Below are 19,713 nucleotides of genomic sequence, written 5' to 3' on the forward strand. Positions count from 1 at the left end.
CTCTCAGTTGGCTGAAAAGAAAGATGAACGAATATTGAAGAGCCATTAAACACATAATGACACCACACTGAACCTTTCTTCTTGACATAATGAGGAAGTTTGGAGGATATTTGGAAAGGAAACATGTCCCAGTATTTCCAGAATGGGGAATGTGGCATGGGTGGGCCTCATGGGGGTGGAAGTAGAAATCAGAAACTTGTTAGGAACTGAGGTGGTGGCCTTCTGTGCAGGTGTTGGCATTCCCTTCCACGACATTCCTGCTTCTCTTCACTCCTCTACTGAGTTTTCCCTCTGCCAACTTGGGTCTCGTTGGTTCCAAGTGACAGATTTTGAGTTCAGTTCCCTTGGCTAACTGGCTCAGTCTTTCAGTTTCCCAGTTCCTGAGAGAGGAGTTGGATTTTGGTCCAGCTAATCTTTTCAGGCCAGTCCTATAAACCCTAGGTCATAGCTGATCGTGACAGTCCTTTCACCCCTACTGCAATCTGAATAGCAATGCCTAAACAGTCACATAGTGCAGGATATAGACATTTAGGGCAGCAGAAGTTTATGGCAGGACAGATTCTAGCACTCATCTGACAAATATTTATTGAGGGTTTGCCATGTGTGTAAGCCACTATGTGGGAGCTGGGGACTGTAACTGTGGACGAGATTGACAAGGTCCCTAAAACCTTGTGGAGGGCAGTGAGTTTTAGACAAGTGAGATAGTAAAATCGAAGACTGTGTTAAGTCCTAGGAAGGAAATAAACCAAGCAATATGATGGTTACTAGGCTGGAGGTAGAGGAGATTACTTTTAATGGGATGACACAGAAGGCCTGTTGGCAGAAACCATCTCTGAGTTGAAACCCAGGGAGAGAATGTAAAGGCTTCAAGGTGGGGAAGAATTTGGAATGTTTGAGGAAAAAAAAAAAAAAGAAAAGAAAAAGAAAGAAACAAACAAAAGGAGTCAACTGAACAGAGTAAGGGGTGAAGTCGGAAAAATAGCGGTCAGATTATGCAACACTTTGTGGCCCCCAGTGAGGGGGATGGTAACCAGACCCTCCCAAGGTTCAGACTATCAGATGCATGCAGAGAAGGTTTGAAGTGGGCGTGGAGCCCACTTAAGATTCTCTCTTTCCCTCTCTGTCCCTCCCTTGCTCATGTGTGCTCATGCATTCTCTCTCTCTCTCTCTCAAAAAAAAGTCCAGACTGTCTTTGCTTTCTGCTCTGTTTTGCTGCGAACCTATAATTTAAAGCTTCTCCCCCCTCTGACTCTCAGTGGGAAATTTGTGTTTAGCTTATACTTTTCCTCTTTTCTTTCTCTTCCCTCTCTCACTCTGCTGTGTCTGGGTCTCCTCTGGCATTAGGGGTGGGGTGTATGGGTTTGGGGAGGGCAGAGAAGTGGGAAGGAAAGGAAAGTAAATAAAGTCTGTCACATGACTAATGCCATCAGAGACAGGCGTCCAGGTGCTGATTCTCTTGTTGGCAGCATTTAAGGCTTCCTTGGAGGCCATACCTGTGGAACTTAAGATCCCTCTTTTTTTTTTTTTTTTAACATTTATTTTTGAGAGACAGAGAGAGGCAGAGCATGAGCAGGAGAGGGGGGGGGGGAGAGAGAGAGAGAGAGAGAGAGAGAGAGAGAGAGAGAGAGATACAGACTCCGAAGGAGGCTCCAGGCTCTGAGCTGTTTGTTAGTACAGAACCCGGTGCAGGGCCCGAACTCACGAACTGCAAGACCATGACCTGAGTCGAAGTTGGACGCTCAACCGACTGAGCCACCCAGGCACCCCAGTTATAACTTTTTGATGTCCACTCTTCCAGCCTCTTATTTGAGTTGGCCACTTGTCCATGCCAAACACAGGTAGGGGAGGCTCCCGCATTGCTGCTCTTTCTCCTTGTCCCACTGTGGAATGTATCGGCCCCCTTCCCTAATTCAAAATTATGCAGGCCAAAAGTGGGTAACCGCCTTCATGAATGTGCATGAAGCCCCCAATCTCCTGGACAGACAGGTCTGGTTCACCTCAAAGCTCTCACAATGGTGGTTGCACAGAGATGGCTTTCTACGTTCCTGTAGTCAGCAGGACTCACCAGCTTGGGAGAAAGATCTGGCAAACACCACCAGTCTTTTGTAGTGCTTCCTCTTTATAGTGAGGTGAACGTTTCATCCTCTTTCATGATTTCTTCTAATGGATTCCTTTTGAATTTTTCTCTCTCCCTGATGGAGGCTGGAAGTGGAGGTTTTAGAACTGGTCTAGTCAGTTTTTAGTAAGTCTTTGGGGATGAACAGGTAGGTCTTCTTTAGAAGGTGAAGATATTTATGACTTGTTCTCTGCTTTGGAATTTTATAACTCATTAGCATCCATGCCAAATTGAGGAGGGAGGAATGCCTTTTTTAAGCAAAGCAAGTCTCAGTTTTATACTGAGATTCATGGCATCTCAGAGTTTGGAGAAATCTAGAAGCCATTTAATCTGTTTCCCCACCAATGCCATCAATCCTGTTTACAACTTGATGAGATGTTATCCAGTTTTCATCTGGATACATCCAGAAAGTAGGAGCCCATTTCCTAACTTTCAGATCTCAGCTCTGTCAGTTACCATATTAATTTCACCAAATCATTTTAAACCCAGTTCCTCATCTAGGAAAGATGTGTAAATAGTATCTTCTTTCAGAACATTGTTGGGAGGATAAAAGAAGATACATAAATTGCCTAACCCAGTCAGAGAGGAGAGCAATGTTGATTCCCTTTACAGGTCCCTTTAGGGGACAACATATTTTTTTTTTGGATTGTCTTCACCCAGAGAAAAATATTCTTCATATTGAACTGCCTCTGTTATATTTTTAGCCCTTCCCTTAGGCTCTCCCTTCAGTGGTCACATAGAAGGTCTTTTCTCCGGCCACTTGACAGCCTTTCAGATATCTCTGATTTTAGTTGAAGGCACTGGAGATATTAGAGAGAAAACTCCAGTTTTTTTCTTTTCTGAGCCGAGGAGTCCAGGTAGCCGTTAGACTTTGGTGTGACTCCCAAGAGGGATTTATTGATTGAATGGGGCAAAGATGAGATTTCACTTTCCAACATCAGTTCTCCCCGGCACTGGTGGGTTTAATCACAGGCTGGCTATGATTCTACAGGATCCTAGCCTGGAAAGTGTGTGCGCGTGCGTGTGTGTGTGTGTGTGTGTGTGTGTGACAAATGTCGTTAGACACTTGAACGCCTTTGAATGGTGCTATTCTTTGCCACATTGCGAGCACTATATAAGATCTTTCATTGCCCTGAATGAGTGGTTAAACGTGGAAGCTACAAAGGAAGCCAAACGGCTCTCCACGAATACCTAGGCGAGGGTTCAAAAACTCCTCTCAAGGGCGAGCTACGGGAGTCGCCGCTAAGAGGCCTCTTTTGGGGTGGGTGGAGACTAGCCTCCGGCTCCAGTTCTTAGGCACCGCCTCTTTCGCCCGCGGGCTGACCGCTAGGCGGTGCTGGGGAGTTTGCCGCCCACCAGCCAAGGCGCCCCAGTGCTCACCCTCACTCCTCAGGCCCCGCCCGGCGGAGAGACTACAACTCCCGTGGTGCTCTGGGAACGGGAGGGGGGGGGAGGGGCCATGAGAGAAGAGGGAGGCGAGGGCGGGCTTTCCGGGAGTGTGTTTCCGGCGTCGGCGGCCGCGGCCGGGGACGGTGTGAAAGCGGTAAGATGGCGGCGGCGGCGGTGGTGGAGTTCCAGAGAGCCCAGTCTCTACTCAGCACCGACCGGGAGGCCTCCATCGACATTCTCCACTCCATCGGTAAAGGTCGCCGCGCCCCCTCCCTGACCCTGCCGGCTCAGCTCGGCCTGTGCGGGTCGGCGGCGGCGGCGGAGCGGGGCCGGGCTATCCGGCTCTGGTGCTGCTGACTCACTGTGTGTGAGGGGGGCCGGGCCGGGGGCACAGGCCGCTCGCAGCTCCCTGGAGCCCCCTGGGTCCCACCCGGGTGGGAAGCCCCGAGGCAGCCCCGGCGTTCCCTCGCCGGCTGCTGACTCACGGTGGGCTCAGCGTGGAGTGGGAGGGTGGGCCGAGCCGGGGCCCCCACCACTCCCCAGCCTTGCCCCGGCTCTGGCCCATGCGGGCTGGCCCGGGACCGGGAGCAGTGCCGGCCGGCGGGCTTGTCGCGAGCAGGACTAAGAGCCTCGAGTTGAAGGGCCTTGGCGAAACCCGCTGTAGACAGGGTTTCCCGCCGTTGTTATCAGCACAGCCCGCTCCGGGTGGCAGCGCGAGCGCTCGCTTTGCTCTTGGAGTTTTCTTCCTCGGGACGCTGGGAGCTGCTACCTCTCCCCAGCCTCCCATCGGAAGGCTCCACTAAAGGGAGACCTCTCTCTGAATGTGGAAAATACCGAGGGGACACACACTGACAATTGGCATTTGGTTTGAAGAGGTGCCCGAGACGTTCCTTTGCCCCCGTGTAGGGTGTAAGAGCGAGATGGGACCGTCCGACTCGAGGAGGTGACTAATCGTCCTGGTCTCCCTTGTAGAAGGTGGGAAGTGAGTTCGGGGAGTTAGTTGTCAGCCGCGGAGTTCGGGGAACCGGCCGGCTGCACACGGCCGGAAGAAATTAAAGACACTTTTCGGTACATTGTAGTATGATTGCCTTAGCTTTGCGCCCAACAGGAAAACTGAAATGGGAGCTCCAGCCAGTCCCTTATGACAGGTTTCTATCGGGATTCAGGTGTGAACAGAAATTTGTGAGACAGAAGGCTAATGTTCAGTCGTAAAGGGTTCGGTTAGGGCATGGGCTTGCTCTTCACTGCACATGTAGTAATGTGATCTTTTTAATGTAGCTTGAGAAGATTCGAATTGGATCAACAAGTAGTGTAAGAATGCACGTGTATGTGGGACCTCCAGGATGTTGGCTTTCGTGTTGACTTCCTAGTCTGTTGTATTTTGATATTCCTGACTTGCAGGGGAGAAAAGACAATGACAGGATCTTGATGTCTTTGTCTTTGGGGTTATTGGAGGCTCGGAGAGGAGGTGGGGGGTTAAGATGCATCTGTGGATGGATCGTATTGGTAAATGAAAGGTTTTCGTTTTGAAGTTCTGATCTTGAATTAAGTTATTATAGTTACAGAACTGAGTCATCTCAGTCACACATGTATTTTTATTCTGTGAGTACACACTAATGTGAGAAGTATGGATTTTATTTTTGTATGTGTGCTTAGTGCCTAATATTTTGTCTTTTATAATGTGAAACTATTAGTAAAAATTGTAGTTGGAACATTTTGTGATTTCCACTCTACTAGGAGAGAGTTGCCTGAAAGCCTCCCTGTTAGAGCAAGCTTGAGTCATGATGGTTACAGCCGTACTTTTTCCAGACTCCATCATGGAGTATCAAAATCTTGGTTTTTGTCAAGTCATGATGCTTTGTAAGAGAAGTGATAACTAGTGATGATCGCTAAAATTATCACCGCAAACTCGGAGGGGTTGTTCAGTGTGAGTGGTAGAGTAGTTATTAACAGCTGAAAGTGGGACAGATAGAACAAAGTTGTTTTAACAGGTCCTGCATCCATTATAAAGCACCAGTCCTTCCTAAGGATCACACTGGAGCTTTGATTGGGTTGTTCTTCCTGAATGGCTTCCTAGAACTGCTTATCCCTAGCACACCCATCAGTGAGGCTTTACACAGGTTTAAAGTTTATTGAAAGACTTTTGGCTTTTTACTCATCAGTAACTTGGTCATTTGATTTTAGTTTGCGTCAGGTAAACGTATACGTATGTTTAATATTTTCAGTAACATAGTGCCCAGCATGGGGCTTACCACCACAAATAAGAAGAACTTGTTTGAATTTTGCTTTAACCAAGTGACTGCAATGGAGATTTCAGTGTAGGTGGGTAAGGGAAATTCTAATTGATAGAATGAAAAGGCACATTTAAAGTCAGAGAGAAATCTATTCTTATGATTTACATGGGACGTATCCCACGTGATTTCACTTTTAGAGTTTGTGCGTTTGTTTGTTTTTAGCTATCTAGAACTTGTCTTTTGGTGACAGTGTTTGTAATTGGTCTTGTGAGGGTGAAATTTCCCTCAGTCTTCATTTTTTGTCAGAATTTTAAGAAGGTTTGCATTTTCCTCTCCTAGTGAAGCGTGACATTCAGGAGAATGATGAGGAGGCAGTGCAGGTCAAAGAGCAGAGTATCCTGGAACTCGGGTCTCTCTTGGCGAAGACTGGACAAGCTGCAGGTAAGTGCTGCAAATGGCTTGCTTTCTCTTTTACCTGAAATGTTGGGTGAGGTTTTTCAAGTTTCTGTAAAGGATCCTAGGAATGCATCCACACAGTTTATTGGTAGTCATTTTATTGTCAACTTGTTGAGCTTCGGTTCTTCAGGAGGAAGCTGGGTGAACTTTAAACTCTGTTCTTCCGTGGAACAGTTTTGTTCTGCGGGTGAGGGAAGCTCCTGGCCCTGCTGGGATATGGTGGTCTCTGATTTGCTTCTGGCTGGAATTTTCACTGTGTTCCCTTACATAAGGGCAGCAGCACGAGTAGCAGCAGTCTTCAGTGATTTCAGCTCTGTTACACTTAAGATGCATAGCGACTTGGGCCCTTGTCTTGAAAATGACTAGGGACTTTGCATCCAAGTGAGTCGAAGAGAGAGAGAGAGAGAGAGAGAGAGAGAGGGAGAGCGAGAGGGAGGGAGAGCAAGCGAGAGAGGTATGAATTTCTTTGGGGGGGGGGAGAGTGAGAGAGAGAGTGAGTCCTTTTTTCCTGATACAGAGTAAGTAAGACAACAAATGAAAAGAGCCTTCCCGAGATTTCTCCACTGTTACCTGGGACTCTGTGCGTGTCATTGCCCAAACATTCTAGTTGTAATTGAACCACTGACTTTGTAGGCTTCAGATGCTATTCTGATGATGGGTGTGTGTGACCTTGGAATAAGAGACCAGGAAGGGTCTTTGACCAGTAAAGTGGTAATAGGGTTGAGAGAGAAGGCTGCTTAAGCTTAAAACGGGTGATTTTTTGTCAACTTTAAAGTGAATTTAGATCTTATTTAATTGCAGTGGATTAAGCTCTGGTAAGTGACCTCCTGGATTACTTTCCCCGAAATAATATTCCCCAGGAGGTGTAAGTTAGCAAAACTTCTTGAACTTGAGAACTAAGATTTTTCGCAGTTAAGGATAACTAACTTATTATTAAGCTTAGGCAATAGAAAGTTGAGTAAGGATGTATGCAATTGGGAGGATGTGTTTATATGGGTTTTGTATCTTATTTAAAATATCATTAAAAATATTTATGATAAAAACAGTTTTTAAATGCTTACTATCAACTAGTTGCATTTTTAAGCACAAAAATGATTTAGTTTATTGCATCCTCAAAACAACTTGATAATGTAGATACAATTGTCCATTTTACACCTAAGGAAACTGAACACAGAAAAGTTAAATAACTTACCCAGTCACTTATTTAGTATGTGGGAGAGCCAGGATCTGAATCAGTTAGTCCCACTTCAGAGCTCATAGTCTTATGGTATAATGGTTATTGCTTTCTGTAGTTAATCATTTATGGATTATCAATGGTTGGTACTGGTTTTTTTCCCTCCATTTAGAAAATTTATTTATTTACTTATTCATTTACTTATTTTTGAGGTTTATTTTTTTTTTTTTTTAGTAATCTCTACATCCAACATGGGACTTGAACTCATGACCCCAAGATCAAGAGTTGCATGCTCTTCTGACTGAGCCAGCCAGGTGCCCCTGTGTTTTTTTTTGTTTTTGTTTTTTTTAGACTGATTTCCCTCCTATTTAACATATTTCATATGGATTTCTTTGGACTGTCAGTTAATGTGAGCTTGGTGTTGCATAATAGTTTTGATAATTAGTCCATACACAATATAATTAATAAGGTAATTTTCTTGAAAGAGGTGGAAAGTCAGATAAAGTGATTTAAGGTTTTTCGGTCGTTGAAATATCCAAATGTTTGTTTTCCTCCAGTAGCACGGATAATTACAAGTAGCATGTAGTGTAGTCAACACTTCAAAAATTTATCCCAAAATATTAACTATTCTGTTTGAATTTTATTTATTTATTTATTTCTGCTTGAATTAGTTTATAATTTTATTTATTTATTCATTCATTTTATCTTCTTATTCCTTGCCCTTCTCCTTTTGGTGACTCAGTACCTGAGAACTTTAGAAGTGTATAGCTCAACCTGTTGGAATTTAACAGGTGAATCATAAGGACTTTCAGAAACTTTTCCAAGTTATTTATCATTGTTTTCTAAGAGTTTGATGGGTACAGGTATATACAATAGAAACTCTAAGGAAGTCGCTGGGCCTACATTCATGTACCTAACTGCTATTCATAATTGATAGGTTTATATTGTTTCCTTTGATTTTTGGTTCCCTGAGAAGAGATGTCTATTCCCAACCTACAGTTTTGTTTTATTATGCATTTAATATACAGCTAGCACTGTGCTAAGTACTCCATTAAAAAAATGTAAGATAAGGTCCCTGACCTACAGCAGTCATTTGGGAATTAGTGAATTAGGCAAGGTTGGATGCATGATAGTAGTTGAAAGTGGTGCTGAGCACCATCAGACATGATGGCCAGGGTCAGGATCTGCAGATATCATAGCCTGAGATTCTAAAAGGATTATGTTGAATTCTGTGAGGTTCTAAAAAGGAAATTCTGGTCATATAAATATAAATAAATAGGAGGAAAAAGTCAGTAGATTCTGTGGGAATAAAAAAAAAAATTGCTGAGTCTTTGGCAACGAAGAGGTCGTTTGTTTTCTGGTTAGGGTAAGAAGAGTAACACTCAGCGCTTAGAGCAACTACTGTAATGCTAGCAGGTGCTAGAGGGAAGGCAGGCTGCTTAGTTCATGTTTCACTTCAGCCTTTTCCAGGAAGGAAAATGATTTTCAAAAAGAGAAAGAAGATATCAGAAAGAGAATTAAAGCCAAGTTAGGTGAGAGAAGAGAGAGCAGATAGTCTCTTTAAATAAGTTCAAGTCTCTAGGCTCTGACAATTTTTGTCTTTTAATATCAAAAGCGTAGTTCTAGCAGATATATTTATAGAGCCACTATTATTCTGAGAAAAGTCATGGAGGATGAAGAAGTATTAAGAAAACTGAGGATGGGCAAATATTATTTCTCTTTGCATGAAGATAATGAGAAGAATAATTTCTAGACACTTTAAACTGGTAATCATTAATATCTGGGACAGATTATTTGATAAGTAGGTTTTAATCACTTAAGACAGTGGGTTTATTAAGAAAGGATTATTCCAAACTCACCTCCATTCTCTTCTCTGGTTAGCCTTATCAGACCAGTAGATTTGCAGAGCTCCATAGGCAGGGGCTTGCCAGCTGTTTTTGTAAATAAAGTTTTGTTGGAACACAGCTACACCCACTTGTTTACATATTGTCTGATGGCTTTTGCACTACAGTGGCTGAATCGAGTACCTGCCAGTGAGACCACATAGCCCAAAAAGCTGAAAATATTTACTATCTGGCCCTTCACAGAAAAAGTTTGCCCATTTCTGGGTTAGAGGAATGATACAGATTACATATCTGATGTAAGCAAGGTATTTGAACATTTTCCATAATATTAATGATAGGTAAAGGGTATGAAAATCATTTGTCAACCTCAAGGGAAGTCTCTAGCATCATGTCCTAGGGATCTGTCCTTATTTTTCTGGTCAGCATCTGGCATTATGGCTAAAGCCATTTCAGAAGGCCTGCTTGTTTTTGTAGATGACTCAGTACAGTAGAGGACAGGATTAAGATTCAGAGTTATTGCCAAAGCCAGCAAGATTAAATTCAGTGTGGTAAGTATAAAGATACATACTTAAAAGTATTTATCAAAACAGGGAGATGGGGAATTACCTGTCATTGCAAAAAAGACCTTAATGGACTCGGTCTAAACAAAAAATGCTATTAGGAAAAAGGAAGTAGGCTACCTTGTGTTACATGTGGTGGTGAGATCAAGAGAATTAGGCCATGGCCTTACTGGTCAGATCCTACCTGGAGAGTTGTTTTCAGTTCTGGGTTACCACAAGTGGTATGTTTGCAAACTAGAGTTTATTCAGTGACAAGGAATCTAGAAACCAGGACATTGGGGGAAGAGTTGAAATAGCTAAAGATGGTTAGCTTGGAGAAAGGGAAAGTTAGAGAGATATAAATGGTAGTTATCTTCAGAGATTTGAAGCCATGTGGAAAGAGGGTACAGACTTGTGTTTTAAATAAAGGAACAATTTAGTTTGACCAACATCCGAATAGTCTACTTTCTGAACAATTCCTGTCATTAGAGATTATTCAGAATTGTTCTGTCATAGTAGGAAATACTGTGGGAGAAGGGACATCGTACTAGACTACTTTTATTTATTTATTAAAAAATTTTTTAAGTTTATTTATTTATTTTGAGAGAGAGTGAGTCGGGGAAGGGCAGAGAGAGGGAGAGAGAGAATCCCAAGCAGGCTTCGAGCTCTGAGCACAGAGCCCGATGCGGGGCTTGAGCCCACTAACTGTGAGATCATGACCTGAGCCGAAACCAAGAGTCGGATGCCCAACCGACTGAGCCACCCAGGTGCTCCTGTACTAGACTACTTTTAAAAAGCTATGATTGTGAGGGCGCCTGGGTGACTCAGTCAGTTAAGCGTCTGACTTCAACTCAGGTCATGATCTCACAGTTCGTGGGTTCGAGCCCCGCATCAGGCTCTGTGCTGACGGCTCAGGCTGGAGCCTGCTTCAGATTCTGTGTCTCCTTCTCTCTCTGCCCCTCTCCTGCTTGCGCTCGGACTCTGTCTCTCAAAAATAAATACTAAAGGAAGTTTTTTTTAAAGCTATGAGCATATAATTAAGATTTGTATAAATGTAAAAAGAATTTGAGAGGGAGAAATCAGTGTGGTCTGGAGTTGTCATGGAAGACTCAGCAGGACTTTAGCTGGACCTAAAAGGATATGTAAGGTTTACATAGGTCAAGAAGGTGGGGGAGAAATTCTACATGGGAATGCAGCAGGAGTGAGACATGAGAGCAGAAGCATGTATAGTCTATGCAGGGATGAATGGAGTGGCAGAATGGGAAAAACCTTAGTGAAATCAAAGGTCAGTACTGGAGAGTGAAGAGAAAGATGAACTTTTCTATGTATAAAGTTCCTTTTGTACCTGATGCAGCCCCATGCATCCTGTTACTGTTCAGGCAGATGAGGATTTCAGGACCCTGAATTAGCATTCTCGGGAGGGTGAGGTTTGCTTGCCCTGAATTAGAATCCTCAGGAGGGTGAGTCCACAATTGAAGAATATTAAAGAGGCGGTGGCACTAAAGTAATTTTAACCTACATTCCAAATACTTTCTTAGTTATTGAGTTGAAGTATTCTACAATTTTTACTCTTGTTTCTAAAGATGTTCCCTTAAAATTACTGTTCCACCTTCTTTTCCTGTATAAGAGGAGAAAGACTTCTGTGGTGGACCCCTGTTTTGGTCATAGTTTGGTCAAAGATGCTCCCTTAAAATTACGGTTCCACCTTCTTTTCCTATAAGGAGAAAAACTTCTGTGGTGGACACCTGTTTTGGTCATAGTTTAAGACTTAAGCTTTGCAGATTAATGAGGAATTTTAAATATATCTTTAATGGATAGTATATCTTTAAGGGGAATACATCCTAACTTTTCTGTGAAAAGTTTATTCAGAAGAGTGCCAGGGAAGGGATATTGCTAAAAGTCTAACCTGGGGAGAACTTTGAAAAGGGAGGAGGAGGAAACCTGGAATTGAAAATCTTCATCTGTTTAAGGGGGAGCTGCCACGGTGGACTTGGAAATTCAACAACAACAACAACAAAACACCCCTCCTGTAACCTGATCAGATTTGTTGGCTATGAGGGAGTGATTTTCGCCTCAGGTGTCAGAAGCACAGCATATTTCACGTTCTAGAAAACTGTGTTCTGAGACTGAGGGCTTTGCTTTTTATCTCTCATTAAGATGGGTAAAGGAGGCCTAGAGCCGTGAGTTTTTCCCAGGGCCCTCATAGTAATCCAGGAGCTGAGTACGGAACGGAATACATATTTGGTATATGTTGTTGACTCATTTTTGCTACTCTGTTACCTGCTAAGAATGCTTTATGTTCCTACTATGCTTCATTTAGATGGATTTTATGAGCTTGGATCATTATTTTAATGGGTATTTTGTCTCTAATATTGATGTTTACTTTTTCTTTTCTGAATTACCTTCCACGCAGAGCTTGGAGGACTCCTGAAGTATGTGCGACCCTTCTTGAATTCCATCAGCAAGGCTAAGGCAGCTCGTCTGGTCCGATCTCTTCTTGATCTGTTTCTTGATATGGAAGCAGCTACAGGGCAGGAGGTAAGCTGCTTTAATGGCAGAAGGCAGACCGTATGGAAAAAAATCTGTTTCAGTGAAAGAAATGCCTGCCTGCACTGTGGTGCTAATGTGGAAGGGACAGCTGGGAGGACAGCTCAGGACTTATCATGTCAGTTTCTCTTTGTTACAGGGCATTTGATACTTTGGGTCTGTTCCATGCTTTGCTTTGTAAGTGGAGATTGTCAGTGGTCCCTGGAATCCTCATTACATCAGGGTTACAAACTGATTCTTGTCTTTGAGGTATTGTATTGCCACACCTTTGTAATGTTTTCTGTGTCTGTGGTACCTTTCATTCTGTGTCACAAAGCTCCTTGTGAGCACTAAGTCTTGTGGCATCCCTTCCTGGCGTGTTTTGTACCGCATATATGCCTTTATTGAGGGGTGAGCATCCATGTGTTTGTGTCTTGTGTGTGCGGAAGTGACTCTGGTGTACCTGTACCTGTACGTGTTGTCTGCAAGTTCAGACCAGACCTGTATTGAAGAATGCCTCTTTGGAATCAGTGCCTGTTTGGAATCAGTGAGCCTCTTCTGAACTTTTAAAGATAGCTGTATTTCTGCACTTCAGGAGGAGACACCACCAAAGTTAAAACTTACTCTGTAAAAAGCAGCAGATTCAAACAGTATATTGTGGTTGCTTAAATCTGTTTGTAGGAAGAATACAGTTGTTGTCTTTCCTATAGACACATTGCTTAGTAGTCACTGAGTGCCTGCTGTGTACCACGCACTGTTTCAGTACTGGGGATACATTTGTAAAAACACAGTCACTGCTCTCATGAGGCTTATATTTTAATGAGGAAGGCAGACAATAAATATATAAAATGTCAGATATGTAAGGACAGGGGTAGGAATTGCTGGTTGGTTATATGTCTCATTGTTTGCTGTAATCTCTGTGGCTATACACGTAAAAGGTATGAAAGGGCACAGTAAACATTGAGTAAATAATGAATTTCAGAAATCTAGGACATATGGATCCCACTTTGAAATCAGGTCTTTTGTAAAATCTGCTCTCTAATCTTAACGATTCTTTGAAACCTAGTTTAAATACCATATACCAAATTTATTTGTAGAAAATCCATTTGTAGAGAAGTCTTCAAATTTGTGGCAGAACTATGTTTCATGATGGTAGGTCAAAAATATTTATGCATTTGTTTATTTATTCCAAATGTTTACTTATTTTTGAGTGAGAGAGCGTGTGTACGTGTGAGCTGGGAGGGGCACAGAGGGGGACAGAGGATCCCAAGCAGGCTCTGTGCTGACAGCAGAGAGCCCAACATGGGGCTCGAACCCACGAACTGTGAGATCATGACCTGAGCTGAAGTCAGATGCCCAACCAATTGAGCCACCCAGACACCCCAAAAATAGATAATATTTAGATGGCTGCCTTTTGAACCAAAGCATTAGAACTATTTTTATGAATGACTTAAAAAAAAGTGATTTTAAAGGGGTGTTACTCTAATCTAACTCAACTTTCAAAAAATTTTTTTTATCATACTTTGTTCTCATGAAAAAGTGACACCATCTTTTGTTTGAAATAGGGTGCCTTATAATGGGCTGACCAAGAAACATTAGTGTGAAACAGATTGATGTGTGTTACTTGGAACTTTTTAGGCAGGAAAAATTAATTATCGAAGCTGCTCCTTTATACACCGACGTCTCTGGAATTTGTCCCTTCACAGAGCATAGAGTTAACTCCATGGGTAGAGCTGCATTTGTTTAATCTTCAGTCTTCCTACTCCTTTGTGGAAGTCTATTAAATCATAATTTAGCACTGTCCTGTAATTGGCTAGTGGGATTTACTGGCCTTATCATGTGGCCCCATGTCTGGTTAGGCCCTCCTGTCTAACATATCCTTTTCTCTGCTTTACTTTTCTTCATATTTATTTTACTTTTAACATCTGTTTACTCCTTAGAATATAAGTTCCGTGAGGGTAGCTACTTTGTCCTGTCCATTGCTGTACCCTTGGTACTTAGAGTAGTTTGGCGCAGAGGAGCTACAGAACTAGTATTTGCTGGAGGAGTGTGTGGATTATGCCTTCCCTGTGGTAGATGCTTAGGAGATACTTTGTTGAATTAAGACATAAATTTATTGAACTGAGATAAAAGTGTGTTGTTACTACATTTCTCTAGGGGACTCCAAGGTCTCTGGCTTGGGGAAATTGGAGCTAGTGTTCATCTTGGAAAAGTCTAGGTTCTTTTAATATTTGATTGAGTGATGGGAAAGGATGGGGAAGCAAGTTATAGGTCCCTGTCACAGTAGTATTGCAGCCTGAGGCAAAAGTTGTTTCAGAACATTGTTAAGAGGGCTAGGAGTTTTATGCTGGGGAGTTTGGTACCCAGGAGGTTGGAGGAGGGAATTTTTCCTTGCCTTTTTCTGATTGGGGATTGAGCAGAAGTCAGATAGATCTACAGAACAGTTTTCAGCTTGTCATATTCCAAAAGGTGAGGATTGGGTCAATTACAGCACTAAGGGTTGGAGCCCAGAAAGTGAGGATGTATGTGTGACGTAAGGGGGTGGGGTAAGAGAGTGAGGGGATGGTTGGCAAGGGGAGAGGAGTGGAGAATTGGGGTGAGGAGGGGACTGAACCTGACTCTTGCCAGAGTGAACTGAAATTTCATTTTTTTTTTTTTTGTAATTTTTTTTTTTTAACATTTATTTATTTTTGAGACAGAGAGAGACAGAGCATGAACGGGGGAGGGTCAGAGAGAGGGAGACACAGATTCTGAAACAGGCTCCAGGCTCTGAGCTATCAGCCCAGAGCCCGACGCGGGGCTCAAACTCACGGACCGCGAGATCTTGACCTGAGGTGAAGTCGGCCGCTTAACCGACTGAGCCACCCAGGCGCCCCTGAAATTTCATTTTTTAAAAAGATTCATTTTTTTATTTTATTTTAAAATTTATTTATTTATTTTGAGACAAAGAAAGAGTGCGTGTGTGCACACTCGAGCAGGGGAGGGGCAGAGAGAGGGGAGAGAGAGAGTATCCCAAGCAGGCTCTGCACTGTCAGCACAGAGCTTGATGTAGGTGCTCGAACTCATGAACTGTGAGATCATGACCTGAGCCGAAATCAAGAGTCAGATGCTTAACCAACTGAGCCACCCAGGCACCCCTGTAAACTGAAATTTCAAAATTAACTTTACCTTTCAGGGATCTCTAGGTAATTGACTATGGAAAGCCATTTTTTGGTATAGTCTATCCAACTGAAACCACAATAGTACATTTTAAGAAACCTTATATTGAATCCTGTTATTGAAACAGTTATTTCAGTGGAAAGGAGTTCATGCTAGAGAACTTCAGACTTGGAATAGTAGTAATTTTTCTCCCATAAGGATTTAGTTAGTAAAGTCATTTTAAAAATACTTAAATGTCTGAATGGGAGCCCGGGGAGTCAGAGCCTGACTCTTGATTTCGGCTCAGGTCATGATCTCACGTTTTTGTGAGTTCAAGCCCCACATTGGGCTCTGCGCACTGACCTTGAGTGGAGACTGCTTAGGATTCTCCCTTTCTCCCTTTCTCCCTTTCTCTGTGCCTCCCCCCCCCCCCCAACCGGTCTCTGAAAATAAATAAACTTAAAAAAAAAAAAAAAGAAAACTTAAATGTCTGATTTCGACCACATCAAGGTTTAGTACTCAAATAAGGGCTTCCTCCAGAAGCATGGGCTTCTCATACATTCTTATCCCCTTTATCAGTCATTGTCAGCATTAACAAGGCACAAAGCCTCAAACAAAATAGTTGTGTAGCAAGGCCAATGGCCTTTAAAATTTTTACTTAATTTGAGGCGCTGGTGTCACCAATTACAGTCCTAGATAGTGCAGAATATGCACCCCTGTAATGGGTAACAGATCTCAGTTCAGTTTGTAAAAAAGTCCTTGCTTTAGGAGAAATACCAGTACTGACCTGAATGAGAGCACCGGAGATAGGGTCAAGTTCTGATCCCAGTGGCTGTTACGTGACCTTGAGCGAGTCACTTGACATCTGGACTGTCAGGGAAATGGGGACAGGTGAGATGCTGGAGTAGAATTCAGTGTTTCTTAACTAGAGGTCTACATCCAAGTGGCCAGGTTCTGTTCGAGACTACTGAATCAGGAGCCTCGGCGTCCATTTTTGTATTCTCTGAAAAAAATCCCTGTGTAAAACTGGCATGGTAAGCATTTCTTAGCCCTCCCAAGACTTACAGGACTAAGGACTCTTGTATTTTCATTGTTAAACATATTCAGCAAAGTATTTTCAGTTCCATTCACATTATGAACTGATCTGACTTTGAGGTTGGCTTTTCAGAACATAATGCAGAAGACTGAAATTGTGGTTGGCTTGCTTTTATTTTAGTTTTTGTAGAATTTTTATTAGGTCTGTTGAATTTAGTGCTGGAGATTAAGTAGCCACCAGGGGGCCTCAGTGAATTGTAAAGGTTCCAGTGACTCTTACGGTGGTGAGTCCGCTAAATACCATGTAATGTCATGTTTCTTCACTGAGCTTGGAACTTAGGATCTAAAGGCAGATGATCTGTCAATCTGGATTATGTTCCTTTCCTTTTCCTTCCTTACACACCTCTTAAGAGAACTTTGGATTTAAAGACCTGTTGTATTAGCAATTAGTTCTCTAGAAAGTTCAGTTTCTTTTTATCTTATGCTTTCATTAGGAATCTTAATAACAAAACTTGCCTCAACGGAAGTGATATAAGATCTTAATATGTATATAAATGATATAAGTAGTTAATATGTACTTTCTCAAAGCTAAGATGTCACAGATGCCTGATGGCAGGTAGACCATCTAGCGACAACACTCCTTTAAATCAGTTACTTTGCATGTTATATCACTGTTTGGGTGGCAGATAGAACTGGGGGTTCAAAGCACCTTTATTTATTTTTATTCATTTTTTTAAAAGCAGACTCTGTACCCATTATGAGACTCAAACTCACATCCCTGAGATCAGGAGTCACATGTTCTGCTGACTGAGCCAGCCATGTGCTCCCAAAGCATACCATTAAATAAAGCTTTAAAGTCCTTTTAAGTGTTAGGCTAATTCTAGTTTTTGTTTTTTGTTTTTTTTTTTTTTTTTTACTCCATTTAGTATGTGCTAAGTGTATTGTATTGTGATGATGAATCGGTTGGTTGCACTTCTTAGTATTGGAAAGGGCCTTTAGAGTCATATAAGCAAGTGTTAGGAACAAGGCATTTGTGCTTAGTCTGAGAATTTCTCCCCTTTATTACCAGTGGGTTCATATTAACACATTACTGTTACTATTTGCAGAAGTTTCTGCTTTAAAGATTTCTCATCCATTGTAGAAATCTATATTCCAGGGCTATATATGTTGGAAGTTCTGGGTTCCTTCTGGGAAGGTAGGAGAGGAATCTTAAAGAGGAAGGTCTTTTCCAAAAGAACACAATCTAAGCACAAAAATACTTTGTGTGTAAAAAACCAAGTTGATTCTCCATTATGATATAACCATTACACTTTGAGATACTGTGGATCAAGGCATGTCCCCTGTGACATTAAACAGAGCAACATGGGTAATATATAAGGAGGGAATTAAAGTTGTTCTCCAAAGCAAGGTCTGTGGGAAGAATGTGAGGACATAATGTTGCACGTACTGTCTCTTCATTGCAGGTCGAGTTGTGTTTAGAGTGCATCGAATGGGCCAAATCAGAGAAAAGAACTTTCTTACGCCAAGCTTTGGAGGTATGTGCCTACACTAGTACTGATTTCAGGTCTTTGGGCATTAGACTGTGAATGTAATTAACACCATTCTGATCAAAAGTATTTTCAGTAATTTTGTATTCTCCAGGCAGCCAAAGGTTATTGATAGTAATCCCACTCAGGAGAATACTCTGGTGGCAGTTTTGAGATAGACCTGCTGTTTGGCTCAGAAGAGTAAGCAGTAGCACAGTAAAGTTAACAATCACTGGCCATGGTAGGAGATAATGGGCTGGATTTGGTGCTCTCTCCAGGACTTGTATATTCAACAGTAACAGTTCTGTGACTGTCAATCTTTGATTTCTTTCTTTGGCCTTTTTCTTTCTTTCTGTCAGTCAATGCCTTTTCTCTTTCCTAGGCAAGACTGGTGTCTTTGTACTTTGATACCAAGAGGTACCAGGAAGCATTGCATTTGGGTAAGTAAGCTGGTAGAAAGTAATAAGGCATCCTAGCTGGCTAAATAAATGTATTCTGAACCTGGCCACTCTTACTAGTTACATACTAACAACTTATGTTCTGTTTACTTCTAAGAAGGATTTAAAGTGGCTTACATTTACTGAACCTGTCATGGAAAAATGCCATTTGGAAGTTCTGAAGAACTACCCAGAGTTAGTCTGTCAGATTTAGAAACCAAAAGGATCAAACTGCAAGTGTTTGACTATTACATTTACTATACTTGTTTATAATTATATTTAAAATCTCTTTTAAAGCCCAAGAAGTTAACTGGTGCAAATGTATATGGCAGCTAGAGTGGGCCGACTAAAGGCTTTCCCTGTGTGGCCTTTAAACACCCTGGAGTCTTTGCCTGCTGCTTTTTTTTTTTTTTCTTTCTTTCTTTTTTTTTCTTTTTTCTTTTTTTTAAATTAGTGGGTAGATCTGGACTATTTTCCCCAGATGAAAGAATATGGTTCTCTATTAAAGTTGAAAAAATTGCCAGTATTAAGTTTTTATCCAGCAAAATGGGATTTCATATGATTCAAATAGTAGCATTAAAAAAACAACAGTTTTATTGAGATGTAATTCATAGACCATAAAATTCACCCTTTTATTTATTTAATAAAGTTTATTTTGAGAGAGAGCGCACACATGCGTGAGCAGGGGAGGGGCGGGGGGGGGGGGGAGAGAGAGAGAGCAAGGAAGGGAGAGAGAATATGAATATACTGACATGGGGCTTGATTTCATGAACTGTTGAGGTCGTGACCTGAGTCGAAATCCAGAGTCAGACACTTAACCAACTGAGCCACCCAGGTGTCCCCAAATTCACCCTTTTAAAAGTGTACAATTCATTGTTTTTTTACCACTGAATTTACACGAATACAGTATATTCACAGTTGTCCAATCATCTCCACAATCTGATTTCAGAACATTTTCCTCACCCCAGAAAGAAACCTTGTACCCATGTACCCATTAGTTATCACTTCCCATTGTTCCCCACCCCCCACCAGGCAAGCATGAATCTACTTTGTGCCCCTATGGATATTCCTGTTCTGGACATTTCTTATAAATAGAATCTTGTAGTATATGGTCTTTCACTTGGCATATTTTCAAGGTTCGTCCATGCTGTAGCATATATCAGTACTTTATTCGTTTTTATTGCTGAATATCCATTGTGTGGTTATGCCACGTTTTATTTATTTATTGTCTTTTTTATTTTAGCCATCTTCGTGGGGGGTGCAAGTGGTATCTCATTGTGGTTTTGATTTGCATTTCCC

The 19,713-nt window shown here is 42.1% G+C and overlaps 1 protein-coding gene and 1 long non-coding RNA gene across 2 annotated transcripts in view; one reads left to right on the forward strand and one right to left on the reverse strand.

Annotated features, from left to right (window-relative positions):
- The first annotated feature begins 3,613 nt into the window (after nucleotides 1-3,613).
- PSMD11 (proteasome 26S subunit, non-ATPase 11) overlaps nucleotides 3,614-19,713 on the forward strand; it is a 29,454-nt gene continuing 13,354 nt past the window's right edge. The window contains exons 1-5 of the mRNA XM_042916389.1: nucleotides 3,614-3,755; nucleotides 6,079-6,180; nucleotides 12,166-12,290; nucleotides 17,915-17,986; nucleotides 18,360-18,417. Of these exons, the coding sequence (XP_042772323.1) occupies nucleotides 3,665-3,755; nucleotides 6,079-6,180; nucleotides 12,166-12,290; nucleotides 17,915-17,986; nucleotides 18,360-18,417 (448 nt within the window). The 5' untranslated portion in view covers nucleotides 3,614-3,664. The remainder of the gene's footprint in view (nucleotides 3,756-6,078; nucleotides 6,181-12,165; nucleotides 12,291-17,914; nucleotides 17,987-18,359; nucleotides 18,418-19,713) is intronic.
- LOC122206821 lies at nucleotides 8,037-11,354 on the reverse strand. The gene is made up of 3 exons (XR_006196582.1): nucleotides 11,098-11,354; nucleotides 9,229-9,300; nucleotides 8,037-8,143 (listed from the first exon to the last, which is right to left on the reverse strand). It is a non-coding gene; the product is annotated as an uncharacterized LOC122206821 (long non-coding RNA).

This window comes from Panthera leo, chromosome E1 (assembly GCF_018350215.1).
Source record: "Panthera leo isolate Ple1 chromosome E1, P.leo_Ple1_pat1.1, whole genome shotgun sequence".
Taxonomy (NCBI): Eukaryota; Metazoa; Chordata; class Mammalia; order Carnivora; family Felidae; genus Panthera; species Panthera leo.